The sequence below is a fragment of the Castor canadensis genome, chromosome 2 (assembly GCF_047511655.1).
Source record: "Castor canadensis chromosome 2, mCasCan1.hap1v2, whole genome shotgun sequence".
Lineage (NCBI taxonomy): Eukaryota > Metazoa > Chordata > Mammalia > Rodentia > Castoridae > Castor > Castor canadensis.
In genome coordinates, this window is record NC_133387.1 from 148,108,003 (window position 1) to 148,123,195 (window position 15,193).

Consider the following 15,193-nt stretch of genomic DNA (forward strand, 5'->3'; position numbering starts at 1 on the left):
GCCTAAGCTCTAAATCCTGAATATTCTCTCCTATGCTTTTTCCTAACTGCTTTATACTTTTATGTTTTGCACTTAAGTCCATGATCCATTTTGTAAGATTTACAGTTTTTTAAAACTATGGATGCCCACTTGCTCTAGCACAATTTGGTGTGCACCTATCACCTCAGTTGATTTTGGAACACTTTTATCACCTGAAAAGAAGCCCTCCGCTTGTTAGCAGTCACTCTCTGTTCTCCATATTCCTGGCCTACTTTCTGGGTCTAAAAATTTCGTTAGTCTGACATTTCATGTAATTGAAAGCATATGATGGTGGTATTTTTTTTTTTTTGGCCAGCTACTTAGCATGATGTTTTCAAGGATAAAACCATGTTGTAGTATGTGTCAGTATATCCTTCCTTTTTATTGGCAAATACTATTTTTTATGCATACAGTACACCTTATTTTTGTGTTCATCAGTTGGTGGGCATTTAGTTTTTCCTTCTTTTTGCTATTATAAATAATACTGCTATAAACATTTATTTACAAATTTTTGTATGGACAGATGGTTTTATTTCTCTTAGGGGTGGAATTATTAGGTCATATTGTAGTGCTATCTAACTGCAAGAGGAACTATCATAACATTTTTCAAAGTGGCTGTACCATTTTACTGTCAATCAGCAGTATGTCAGAGTTCTGAGTTTTCCACATCCTTACCAATGTTTGTTAATTATTTTTTTAAATAATAGTCATGCTAGTAGGAGTCGAGTCACATCTTATTGTAGTTTTGTTTACATTTCTCTGATGAGTAATGATATTGAACATCTTTTTATGTGCACAATAGCTATATGTCTATCTTTTTGGAGGAAATTTCTGGCAGACCAGAAATTAGACCAGAAAGTAGGCAGGCCCTTTGCCTACTTTTAACTAGGCTATTAGTCTTTCTTTTTTTTTTTTTCAGTGCTTAGGATTGAACCCAGGGCCTTGCACATGCCAGGCAAACACTCTTCCAGTAGGCTAAACCCCTCGTCCATTTTTGATTGAGTTACAAGAGTTCTTAATACACTCTCAGTACATGTCCCTTACCAGTTATTAATTGGAAATATTTTCTCTCATTCTGTGGATTATCTTTTCCTTTTCTTTATAGTATCCTTGGAAGCACAAATATTAATAATTTATTTTTTCTTTTGTCTCTCTTACTTTTGGTGTCCTAAAAAGGCTTTGCTTAACCAAAAGTTACAAAGGTTACTCCTGTATTTTCTTCTAAGAGTTGTATAGTTTAGTGCTTGTCTTTAGGAATGTGATCTAAATTGAATTAATTTTTCCCTATAGTTTGCGGAACAGGTCTAAGTTTATTCTTCTGCATGTGGATATCCAATTGTGCTAGTACCATTTGCTGAGAAGATTATTCTTTTCTCATTGAATGGTCTTGGCACTCAGAATGATCTTCCTTTTTATTTCCTTAAAAGCCTCCAGTATAATTTATATAAGACATAAAATCTTAACTAGGGTTTATATGATATGATCCATGATCTAAATTCTGTTTAACTTCACTTCATGTACTTCCTGTACCTTTTCACTATACTCCGAACAACAGTATGGTTCAGCTCATTACTGTCTCAGACTTGCTGTTTTTGCAATGCTGGGGATGGAACCCAGTGACGTACACATTCTAGACCAGTTCTCTACCTCTAAGCGCATCATTATTTTGTATTGACTTATTACTTATTTTGGGCTGCTCTTCTCCTACCATAGCACATTGTTTTCCCAGTTCTTCACGTTTTTGATTCTTTATAAGGTCTTATGTCAAATATCATCTTGTTGAAATTAGTCAACCTCCCTTTCCCCATGATGTTCTCTTCCATTACCCTATTTGATTTTCTTTACTATTTATCATTAAATGTAATTGTTACTTATTTACCCGATTGTCATCTCCCACTAGAATGTTTATTTTATGAGGACTGGGTTCTTCTGTATCAGTGTTTAGAACAGTGCCTGATATGTAGAAAGTTCTCAGTAAACATTAACTGATGGAGTGCAGCATGGATGCATTAACTACAGAGAAGGTGGGATCACAATAGCCAGGACTTGGCATTGCTGTCTGTTGGTAAAAGTAAATTGCATTCTGAGAAGTGGAAGGATGACTTACCTGAAGCAGGACATGACTGACTTCGCTGGCACTCTGTCTCTAAGAATTTCTCTGAAAAGCTTGAATGTGCCCAGGATTGTATAAATCCAAAGTGGGTCATGTTGGATGCTGGCAGGTGGTTTTAATTCTTGAGGTGAATGAATTCATCTCAAGGAATTTGCAGCCTGAGTTCTTAAAAACTGAACTCAGATAATCTCTTTGACTGTCTGAGTAGCTGTAATATCATATGGTAAACAGCTGCATCCATATGCTTAAAAAAATGAACTCTAATGGAGGACAGCCTTGGAGTCTGCTTTATCATTTTACTTACTTGCTTTGTGACAGAATTCTGCTGCTGCTAAGAAGAAACAAAAGAAAAAGGCAAAATTTGAAATACCTTTCAGAACTGGCTGGTTCTTTGTGTTCTGATTTTGGGTTCTGTAAATTCCTATCTTGCAAATAAACACTGTAGTTTTCTTGATGGTGGGCTCCAAGTGCAGTCACTGAGAAGGTATTTCCCTGTTATTAATTAATAACTATACCCTTAGTGAAGACCAGATGACAATAACAATGGTATATTTACTGTGCTGAAAGGAAACAAATGTCAACCTATAATTCTGTTGTCAGTAAAAGTGTCCTTGAGTGAAGCAGTCATTTTTCAGATTAACTAAATTAAGACATTGACCATTATTTATAAAAATTTAAACAAATATTTTGGCCAGAAGGAAAATGATCACAGATGTAAATAAGAATTGGATGTAGAGATAATAACATGATTAATACATGGGTAAATCTCAATGATTAATCACTGTATCAAATAATAACATTATCTTTGGGGAGGTTAAAAATGCTACACTATGCAAAAATAATGACATCATTTGGAAGGAGGATTAAAGAAATTAAAGTATTCTGAGGGCCTAGAATTAATTGTTAAAGATGACAATAAATTTTTCTCTGGTTTCTTGTTTTTGAGACAGAGTCTGTTGCCAAACTCCTGGGCTCAGGTAATCCTCCTGCCTCAGCCTCCTCAGTAGCTGGGAATGCAGGCAAGTTCCACAGAGCATGGCCTGAAAATAACTACCTTTTGGTTTTGATATGGTCAGGGTAAATATTACAGTTTCCGTAGTTTCTCTGTCCAATATAGCAGTCAACTATGCTTAATTAAATTTAATTAAAAATTTAGTCCCTGAATGGACTAGCTACCTTTTACTTGCTAGATAGTCACATGTGACTAGTGGACACCCTACTGGGAAGCATAAATTTGGAATATTTCCATCACTGATCACTGCAGAAAGTGCTATTGCTCAGTGCTTTTCTAGCATAACCATGAAATACAGAATAGGTAAGTTTTGTATTTGTAGGAAGAAAAGAGAGATAAAGGAGTGCAGAACTGATAAGGCAAAGAAAATGGCACACTTAATAAATTCGAATGTGTGAATAATTATACTAGATGTAAATAGGATTAAATGCTTTAGTTAAAAAAGACTGATTCTGAGGGTCAATTAAAATAGATTTTTGTTCTGCTGTTTATAAGAGACACATATACAAAATAATGTAGTTAACTAGAAAGATTGCAAGGAAAAAGATGTCATATAATTACTAAGGCACAAGATAGCTGGTGTGCCTATACTATTATTAGAAAGAATATACTTTATGTCGAAAAGCATTGCTAATGATAGAATATTTAATTTGCTGAGAAGATACAAATATGTTTTAAATTTATATGCATTTGGAGACACCTGGAAAGTAGAGGTCCTGACCATTTATTCCTTGGACCCACAGGAACTGCCATAACAAATAAAGATTAGCTTTTGATCATTAAAAACAAAATTTGTGTGCATCTAATAACATAACTTCAAAATATATCAGTGACATTTAACAGAACTAAATTGTCACAGTGAAAGATTTCAATTAACTTTTTTCAATAAGAGAAGCAGAAAAGAAAGCCTAATGAGGCCGGGCACCGGCTGCTCATGCCTGTAATCCTAGCAACTCAGGAGACAGAGATCAGGAGGATCGAGGTTCAAAGCCAGCTGGTGCAGATAGTTCACAAGACCCTATCTCAAAAAAACCCATTACAAAGAAGGGCTGGTGGAGTGGCTCCAGTGGTGGAGCACCTGCCTAGCATGCATGAGGCCCTGAGTTCAAACCCCAATACTGCCAAAGATAACTAAATAAATAAAAACCTAATGAACATATTCTTGAAATTGTTTTAACTTTTTATTTTGAAATAATTTTAGATTTATAGGAGAGTTACAGAGCTCCTCATCCAGTTTTCCCTGGTGTTAACATTCTTACATGACCATGGTTCATGTATCAAAACTAAGAAATTTAGCATTGGTACATTACTATTAACTAAATTACATTATTATATATATTGGTGGCATACTCCTGTAATCCCAAGTACTTGGGAGCTGGAGAGCAAGAGGATCATGGTTTGAGGACAGACCAGGCAAAACATTAGCAAGAACCCATCTTAACAATAAACCAGGCGTGGTGGTAGTCCATGGCTGCCCCCCAGACAAAAAGCAAGACCTTACTTGAAAATAACCTAAAAGCCAATAAATAAATAAACAAATATACATATATATGTATATATGTATATACATACATATATATATATATATATATATATAAAATGAGAATCCAAAGAGATTATGCCCTCAAATTGTTTAAGGATCTAAGTTTTCATGTTAAGTGAATCAAAAACAGAAGCCATAGATACACCTTTTTTGTGTAGTTTACATAGAGTCATAGCCCTCAAGGATCTTCTGTTAAACAAGAGGCCTTATTTGACTCTGCACTAAAAGTCAATTTCAGCCCTTGGGAAGTGGAGGCAAGAAGGATTGTGAGTTTGAGTCCAGCTTGGGCTTTGTAACGAGCTCTAAGCCAGCTTAGGCTACACAGTGAGACCCTGTCTCAAAAACAAAACAAGATTGACTAATGAAATATCTTTGTATTTTAAGTTAATATGAAATATTTGAGACATGTATAGAACATTTCCCACTACTTCCTGTTTTGACTTTTTCAATTAACTGATCTTCTCAACCAATCATCAGTCCCAATAAGTCAAGAGGCTTTACTTCATTATAAAATTTTGCAGGAAGAAGGAAAATAAATTGCAGCCTAGAACAGTGATTCTCAAACTTTGCCATGCATTTGAATCACCTGGGAAGTAGAATGAAAACATAGACAATTAAAAAGACATTTTAAGCTGGGCTGTGGTGGCTCTTGCCTATAATCCTAGCTACTCAGGAGGCAGAGATCAGGAGGATCATTTTAGCCTGGAATTCTTTTTGATCTTTTTAGTAAGCTGCCCCAAGCTTGAGAAGCACTGTCCACAGTTTTATTTGTGGAGATATATGTTGAGACCTGTGATAGTTTAAAGAGTAATTATTCAAGATGATCATTTGAATGTAAGAAGAAAACATTGGCTTGCTTGCTTCTTTCCTTCATTCCTCCCCCTAACCCCTGTCTCTCTATCTATCTGTATTTATTGTGGTACTGAGGTTTGAACTCAGGGCCTTGTGCTTGCTAGGAAAGTACTCTACCATTTGAGCCACCCTCTAGTCCATTTTGCTCTGATTATTTTTGGGATGGGGTTTCATGAACTATTTGCCAGGCTGGCCAATCTCAGCCTCCCAAATAGCTAGAATTATAGGTATGAGCCACTAGTACCTGACTCTCTTATTTCTGTTGATATCATTGTTTAAATTAATATGTATTTAACATATTAATATAATAATATATAATTTATAAATAAATATAAATATTTTTAGGGCTAGGAAGGCAGTAAAAAGTTGTTTGGGTAACAGACCTCTTTCTTTAATAGGTGAAACAATTTTGTTTTTCTATAGCTTCAAAGTTTGAATTTATATTTCTACTATATCTGTAAAGACAAGGATTAAATAGGAATCATGAGGCAAATACTTCCCCTGATTAACATATATGAACTTTTCTTCAGGAAAGTATCTCTACTCATATTTCCACTGTACTTTCCTAGGAACTAAATAATAAATAAAATAGAAGAACTCCGATGACCCTATAAATTACCAATGTTAGATTTGCCATGCTTTAAATATGAAGCATTTGTTTTTTAGTTAAACACTAAAATTTCCATATTTTTCTTCCTGAAATAGTTTTACATTTTGTTTTAGTCACTTAAGTACATCTCTATGACTTAAAAAAATAAAATTATAGCTGGGTGCTGGTGGCTCACACCTGTGATCCTAGCAACTCAGGTGGCAGAGATCAGGAGGGTCATGGTTCAAAACTAGCCCGGGGAAATAGTTCCGCAACCCCTATCTCAAAAAAACCCTTCAATATATGACAGACCTACAGCCAGCATTATACTTAATGGAGAAAAACTGAAACCATTTTCTCTAAAATCAGGAACCAGACAAGGATGCCCACTATCTCCACTCCTATTCAACATAGTACTGGAATTCCTAGCCAGAGCAATTAGGCAAAAAGAAGGAATAAAAGGAATACAAATAGTTAAAGAAACTGTCAAAATATCCCTATTTGCAGATGACATGATCCTATACCTTAAAGACCCAAAAAAACTCTACTCAGAAGCTTCTAGACATCATCAATAGCTATAGCAAGGTAGCAGGATATAAAATCAACATAGAAAAATCAATAGCATTTCTATACACTAACAATGAGCAAGCTGAAAAAAGAATGCATGAAAACAATTCCATTTACAATAGCCTCAAAAAAAAAATCAAATACCTAGGTGTAAACCTAACAAAAGATGTGAATGACCTCTACAAGGAAATCTATAAACTTCTGAAGAAAGAGATTGAGGAAGACATAGAAAGTGGAGAGATCTCCCATGCTCATGGATTGGTAGAATCAACATAGTAAAAATGTCTATACTCCCAAAAGCAATCTACATGTTTAATGCAATTCCCATCAAAATTCCAATGACATTCATTAAAGAGATTAAAAAATCTACCGTGAAATTTATAAAGAAACACAAGAGGCCACGAATAGCCAAGACAATATTCAGTCAAAAGAACAATGCTGGAGGTATCACAATACCTGACTTCAAACTATATCACAAAGCAATAACAATAAAAAAACAGCATGGTACTGGCACAAAAACAGACATGAAGACCCGTGGAACAGAATAGAGGACCCAGATATGAAGCCACACAACTATAACCAACTTGCCTTTGACAAAGGAGCAAAAATTATACGATGGAGAAATAGCAGCCTCTTCAACAAAAACTGCTGGGAAAACTGGTTAGCCGTCTGCAAAAAACTGAAACTAGATCCATGTATATCACCCTATACCAATATTAACTCAAAATGGATCAAGGATCTTAATATCAGACCACAACTCTAAAGTTGATACAGGAAAGAGTAGGAAATACTCTGGAGTTAGTAGGTATAGGTAAGAACTTTCTCAACGAAACCCCAGCAGCACAGCAACTAAGAGATAGTATAGATAAATGGGACCTCATAAAACTCAAAAGCTTCTGTTCATCCAAAGAAATGGTCTCTAAACTGAAGAAAACACCCACAGAGTGGGAGAAAATATTTGCCAGCTACACATCAGACAAAGGACTGATAACCAGAATATATAGGAAATTTAAAAAACTAAATTCTCCCAAAACTAATGAACCGATAAAGAAATGGGTAAGTGAACTAAACAGAACTTTCTCAAAAGAAGAAATTCAAATGGCCAAAAAACACATGAAAAAATGCTCACCATCTCTAGCAATAAAGGAAATGCAAATTAAAACCATGCTAAGATTCCACCTCACCCCTGTTAGAATAGCCATCATTAGCAATACCACCAACAACAGGTGTTGGCGAGGATGCAGGGAAAAAGGAACCCTCTTACACTGTTGGTAGGAATGTAAACTAGTACAACTACTATGGAAAAAAATTTGGAGGCTACTTAAAAGGCTAAACATTGATCTACCATTTGATCCAGTAATACCACTCTTGGGGATATACCCAAAAGACTGTGACACAGGTTACTCCAGAGACACCTGCATACCCATGTTTATTGCGGCACTATTCACAATAGCCAAGTTATGGAAACAGCCAAGATGCCCCAGCACTGACGAATGGATTAAGAAAATGTGGTATCTATACACAATGGAATTTTATGCAGCCATGAAGAAGAATGAATTGTTATCATTCGCTGGTAAATGGATGGAATTGGAGAACATCATTCTGAGTGAGGTTAGCCTGGCCCAAAAGACCAAAAATCATATGTTCTCCCTCATATGTGGACATTAGATCAAGGGCAAACACAACAAGGGGATTGGACTTTGAGCACATGATAAAAGCGAGAGCACACAAGGGAGGGGTGAGGATAGGTAAGACACCTAAAAAATTAGTTAGCATTTGTTGCCCTTAACACAGAGAAACTAAAGCAGATACCTTAAAAGCAACTGAGGCCAATAGGAAAAGGGGACCAGGAACTGGAGAAAAGGTGAGATCAAAAAGAATTAACCTAAAAGGTAACACACATGCACAGGAAATTAATGTGAGTCAATGCCCTGTATAGCTATCCTTATCTCAACCAGCAAAACCCCTTGTTCCTTCCTATTATTGCTTATACTCTCTCTACAACAAAATTAGAGATAAGAGCAAAATAGTTTCTGCTGGGTTTTGAGGGAGTGGGGGGAGAGGGAGGGGGTGGAGTGGGTGGTAAGGGAGGGGGTGGGAACAGGGGGGAGAAATGACCCAAGCCTTGTATGCACATATGAATAAAAAAAAAAAAAAACCCTTCAAAAAAATAGGGCTAATGGAGTGGCTCAAGGTGAAGGCCCTGAGTTCAAGCCCCAGTACTACAAAAATAAATAAATAAAATTATAGATGGGCATGGTGGTACACACCTGTAATTCCAGCACTTGTGAGGCTGAGGGAAAAGTATCACAAGTTCAAGGCCAGCCTGGGCTACATAGTAAGATCCTATCTCACCACCCCTAAAAAATATAATAGTGATATCATTGCATGTACTAATTTCATTTCATCATTTTTACATAATTAAAATACAGCTATGCATTATTTTTCATGATGTGTTATACTGAGCTGTAAGCAAAATTAGAAACTGGGTATTTTTAGTGCTGATTTTCTTTTTCCTAAGTAAGACTTTTATATTTAGTATTGTACCCTAATAAAATCCTAAAGAGTGATACGGATTTCATTTGCTGTTGTTCTTATCGTGATTGGTGAGACAGTCATTTGTTTTCTAGATTGATGACATTGTCAAAGCTGTTGGTAACTGCAGCTACAACCAACTAGTGGAGAAGATCATCTCCTGTAAGCAGTCAGACAATAGTGAGCTGGTTAGCGAAGGTGGGTGAGTGCTGCTGCTACTTGATTTTGTATTATTGGAAAAATAACTCTTCTCATAATTTAATCATTTTTAATTTCTTCAGTAAGAATGCTAAAAAATGCAAGTGATGGTACTTGTAGGGATTAAAAGATGCATTCATAAAAGTGTCAGTGAAAGTGTTCTTGCTAAAACTCTTCTACTTGACTTGTGATATCAGGCCTGGATGCTAATAGAGGCCTTGAGAATCACTTGCTAGTTTTGTATGGTCAATTATCCAGAGGTTACTGGTAGTTACAAAGGATTTTTAAAAGGATTATTATTTGGGCATACTGAGTGGACTTTTTTTAGCCTGAGTATTTCCATTGGCAGAAATGATATTGTCTGCCTAATGCTTCAGTACAATACAACATATTAAAGTCCCATTCTGGACTGTCAGTTGCTAACTGAAATTACTAAATTCACTGTCACAAAAGCAGTTTAATACCTTTCCAGTTAATGATGGGGAAAAGGAGATTTGAAGCTAGAATGTTATCAGGGGCCGTAGCATTTGGATATACTGTCCCCATCCCCCACTTCACTTTTTTACAAGTACACACAAAGACTGAGGCTACCATTCTTCTTTATTTGATGGGCAAAGAAAAGAGAGAAATCAGAAGAAGCAAGGGATGGAGTTTCATCATTCTCTGTCTGCATGCAACTCTTACATGAAGTCTAATAAAAATTGATTATAATTACTGCATTTAAGAAAATTAAAACTAATGATTATAAGAACATGTTAGAGCATATAAAAGATGTGTACATGAATCCCACATTGTATTAATATATTGTATTAATTACTCAATTATCCAGAAGCTTTACACATTTTTGCAAAAAAGGCAAGTAATAAGAAAATACAGTAGACCTTTGGTCTTTGCATGCCTGTGGTTCCAAGGAGACCACCGCTGAGAAAAACCACAGATTCTCAGGATGCACAGAGTTAGGGCTGTACTGCAATCACCTGGTTCATTTTCCCCACGAGGCTGCCCAGCTTCCACTAATGACATGCTGCCTTTCAACAAACCTCCGTTTTTCACTTGATTCACTTCAGGTAAGCATGTTCACATTTACTTTGCTTTTTGAGCACCATTTGCTTTTTGGGAGACAGATTTTCATAATATTAAGGGCAGGAAAATACTCAGCAGATCACACAACGATTTAAACACAACTGCTGCTAATGTGAGACTGAGAGCTTCTCCACATCAACCAAGCTGCAGAATCCACGCACAGAAATTCCTTTTATTATTTATTGCTTTTTGACTACATTTGGTCAAAATAAATCTGCTAATGAGGTCAGCTTACTGTACAAGTATTGTAATCAAAGTTTATCTTAGTCTTTTACTTTCAAAAAGTGTATAAACATATAGGGACATTGATCATTGATTTGGATGACAACTGTTTCACTACAATGTAAGGCAAGAAAGTTTAAATTTTAGGAAGGAAAGGAGCAGCAAAATCTGTTATAAAACTGTTTTTTCTCCCTGGGCACTGGTGGCTCATGCTTGTAATCCTAGTAACTTGGGAGGCTGAGATAGGAGGATTGCAATTCAAGGCCAGACCTGCAAATAGTTTGCAAGATTCTGTCCAAAAAATAGCAGAGCAAAGTGGGCTGGAGGTTTGGTTCAAACAGTAGAGTTCCTGCTTTGGAAATGTGAAGCTCCAGTAGCTCCAAAAAAAAAAAAAAAAGAAAGAAATCTCCTCACTGTGCATTCCTGTCTGTATTCTCATTACCATAGAGTTATTCCTAAAAAGAAGCCTATAAAGAAAATTTCAATATGTGAAGTCCACTTTCTCAGTAACATTCCATAAAGAGTTATGCTATTCTGTAGTAACTGAAGGCACCATAAAACTCAGAAGGTGAGGGCCAGGTGTAGTGGTTCACATCTGTAATGCCAGCTATTCGGAAGGCAGAGATTGGAAGAATTGTGGTTTGAGGCCTGTCCAGGCAAAAACACAAGACCCTATATGAAAAACAACTAAAGCAAAAAAAGAGCTTCTGGCTCAAGTAGTAGGGCACCTGCCTAGCAAGCATGAACCCTGAGTTAAAAAAAAAAAGGGGGGGGGTGGGGGCAGAGGGGAAAAATGAACCAAGCCTTGTATGCACATATGAATAATAAAAGAAAAAAAAAAGAAAGAAAAAAAAAAAAAGGTTCATAAGGTGGTTACAGAGTGATAGCCAGGGCTGGTAGAATGGCTCAAGTGGTAGAGCATCTACCTAACAAAGTGATAGCCAGAGAAAGGATGTTTGGGTGAACAGATTTCAGGTACGAAGCTTGGGAAACCCTGTGACAGCCTCCTTCTCCAGCCCAGCTGCAATGGAACAAGGGTAGGAACTAGCAATGTGCTATTTGACACAGCGAGCTTAAATAATCACCCTTCATCACTTCTCTTGTTTTCTTGATCTGATTGTACAAGTACTATCATTTCTCAAACAATGATTCCCCAGGAAAATGAAAAACTATAGCCAGTTTATGTAACATTGATAATTTGGGAAGAACGTCTTGATAAAACCAAGGAAGGACTCACCCTGTAATGGTATAGAATTTTCAGTAAATACATTACAGGCATATTTATTGTTTAATTCCTGGATATGAAAATTTCATTATAGTCAAATTCTACATATCAGATTTTCATATTAAGAAATACATGTGGATTTCAGTATAATTAAAAGCTAAACCAGCTTTTGTTTATAAGACAATAAAACTATTTAGTGTGTTTGAAAGAATTATTTAACACCAAAGCCTACTTGTATAAGGAAATAAGACATCATATCAGAAAGAAGGGCCACATGGATATTTCTATCTGTGTTATAGTACTTATCTTTCCTACATCATTTTTCTTCATTGTATTCTCTTAGATATAATGTTCAATTGAAGTAGTTTGATTTCTTTTTCTATGTAGCCTTCAACTGTACCTTTCCTTTTGAAGCAATAAAATATCCCAAGCTGGCTTATTTCTAATCTTAAAAGCTTTGGTCTTAGATTATAGCTGCTTATTTTTTTTAATTCAAACATTTCATTTGCTATCATGGTGTAGAATATAAGAAATTCTTTTACTAGAATTCTTTTTCTGAGGGCAAAAATGTTATTCAGCCGACTGTCAATATAATCAGACAATATTCATTTTCTTTTGGTGATAATACCTTGTAAGTAAAAGCACAGAAGTTTTACTTGAACATAGAGTACTTATTATCTGATACTTCTTTTGACAAACAGTATCTTCTTTAATCTGGTTATAATGATGGACTGTGGCATAACAGCAAAAATCAATGAGAAAAACAACAAAACACATTACCAGCTGCCAGACTTCACCAGAGCTGGTTATTTACTTCCAAGTACTCTCAGGAATAATTATTTTTTAGCATCTGTTCCTAGGACAAAAATATGCTCATAAAAATTAATTCTAGGAAGACAGGCACTGGTGGCTCAGTCTATAATCCTAGCTACGAGGGAGGCAGAGATCAGGAGGATCACAGTTTGAGCTAGTCTGAGCAAATAGTTCACAAGACCACATCTTGAAAATACCCAACACAAAAAATGGGTGGTGGAGGGCTCCAGTGTTGGAGAATCTGCCCAGCAAGTGTGAGGCCCTGAGTTCAAGCCCCAGTACTTACTGTTCAAAAAAACTGCAGGATGTTTATTAATGTATTGAAATATTTATTCATCCTGTTTGAATCCACATTATTTTTATTAAGTAGTGTAGTTTTATTAGCTGTTACTAATTTAGTAAGTAATATTAGTAATTTTTCTTTCTCCAACTTTTTTGAGACATCTCATACCCATAAAAACGTTGGAACAGCACCTGAGCACTTACATGCACTTTCCTTAAACTTGCCGATTGTTACCGTACTGAATATGTGTTGTTCCTGTACTTACACAATGCGCTTTTTCCTAAATCACATCAGAATTAGTTGCAAATGTCATAGCACTTCTTTGTCTCCTAAGAAAAAAGAATTCTATATAATTTCTCCAGTATTATCACAATGTAATTAGCTAAGGGAATATCATATCGATACAGAGTTATCTAATATATTCTTAATACACAGATTTTCCCAGGTTTTTCAATAATGCCCTTTACAGCTTTTAATTTTTCCCATGTAGACTCTAGTCAAGGATCATTTATTTCTCATATCCTCTTTAGTCTCCTGTAGTTTGAACTAGTTCCTCAAATCCCCCCGACCCACCATGGTTTCCTCCTCCTCCTCCTCCTCCTCCTCCTCCTTCTTTCTTCTTTCTTCTTTCTTCTTCTTTTTTTGGTGGCACTGGGGTTTGAGCTCAGGGCCTCACACTTGCTACTCCCTTCTTCTTCTTCTTCTTCTTCTTCTTCTTCTTCTTCTTCTTCTTCCTTCTTCCTTCTTCCTTCTTCCTTCTTCCTTCTTCCTTCTTCCTTCTTCCTTCTTCCTTCTTCCTTCTTCCTTCTTCCTCCTCCTTCTTTTCTCCTCCTTCTTCTTTTCTCCTCCTTCTTCTTTTCTCCTCCTTCCTCCTCCTCCTTCTTCTTCTTCTTTTCTTCTTCTTCTTCTTCTTTTCTTCTCTTCTTCTTTCTTCTTTTTTTGGTGACACTGGGGTTTGAGCTCAGGGCCTCACACTTGCTAGCCAGGCCTCTATCACTTGATCCACTTTGACAGCCTCTCCTGCTTTCTTTTAATCTTTTGTGGCATGCATTTTTTTCCTCTCTTTTTTCCCATACCACCATATTGCCTTTTTTAAATAGTCCAGGTCACTTTTATGGATTTAGCCTTCAATTTGGGTTTGCCTGGTTGTTTGTCAGGTTGTACTTTTTTCGCAGGATGCTACACAGGTGAGTCTTATGCAGTGTTCTTCCTACTGCCTCAAGTTATGGGGCACACAAGTCCATTGGTGATGTTTAAGTTCATCAAGGTGGCATAAGTCAAATGTTTTTTCTTTCAAAGATGTCCTTTCTCTGTAATCAGTAAGCAACCTGTGATGTTATGCTTTGGAACTCTGAATATCTTGTTCTTTAATAAGCATTTACCCTATAGATGTGGCATCCATTGATTCTTATCTGAATCAGTGATTACTGTAGTAACTATGATATTTTTAATTCTTTTTACATTAATTAGATATTATTCTACTGCAAAATACAGTTTTCCAGGTTGGGGGTATAGCTTTTTTTTTCTTTTATTATTCATATGTGCATACAAGGCTTGGGTCATTTCTCCCCCCTGCCCCCATCCCCTCCCTTAACACCCACTCCGCCCCCTCCCTCTCCCCCCCCTCAATACCCAGCAGAAACTATTTTGCCCTTATTTCTAATTTTGTTGTAGAGAGAGTATGAGCAATAACAGGAAGGAACAAGGGTTTTTGCTGGTTGAGATAAGGATAGCTATACAGGGCATTGACTCACATTGATTTCCTGTGCGTGTGTGTTACCTTCTAGGGGGTATAGCTTAATGGTAGAGTTCTTGCCTAACATGCACAAAGTCCTGGGTTTGATTCCCAGAACTGGATTTTTAAAAAATGAAAATAGTTTTCCCTTCTCATCTTCTTTCTTCATTTAAAACAAATTTATAGCAATAAAAACTCATGGATTCATTTATAATCAGAGTGATTGATTCCATTATCATCATTATTCTTTTTGACACTTCAGTTCTTCCAAATATGGCCATTAGGATGCCCACAGGCTGGGTTCCATGTTCTTCAGTATGTCCTCATCATTCCTTGAGTATTTCCTGACTTGGCACAGTAAGATGTTCTGGGCTCCCTATGCTTCCCCAGAATTGTATAAGTCTC

The 15,193-nt window shown here is 36.3% G+C and overlaps 1 protein-coding gene across 4 annotated transcripts in view; it reads left to right on the top strand.

Annotated features, from left to right (window-relative positions):
• Positions 1–15,193, top strand: part of Mindy2 (MINDY lysine 48 deubiquitinase 2) — a 96,239-nt gene that overhangs the window by 48,485 nt on the left and 32,561 nt on the right. For all 4 annotated transcript variants that reach the window (XM_074066081.1, XM_074066078.1, XM_074066080.1 and 1 more), the window contains exon 5: positions 9,325–9,427. In XM_074066081.1, the coding sequence (XP_073922182.1) occupies positions 9,325–9,427 (103 nt within the window). The remainder of the gene's footprint in view (positions 1–9,324; positions 9,428–15,193) is intronic.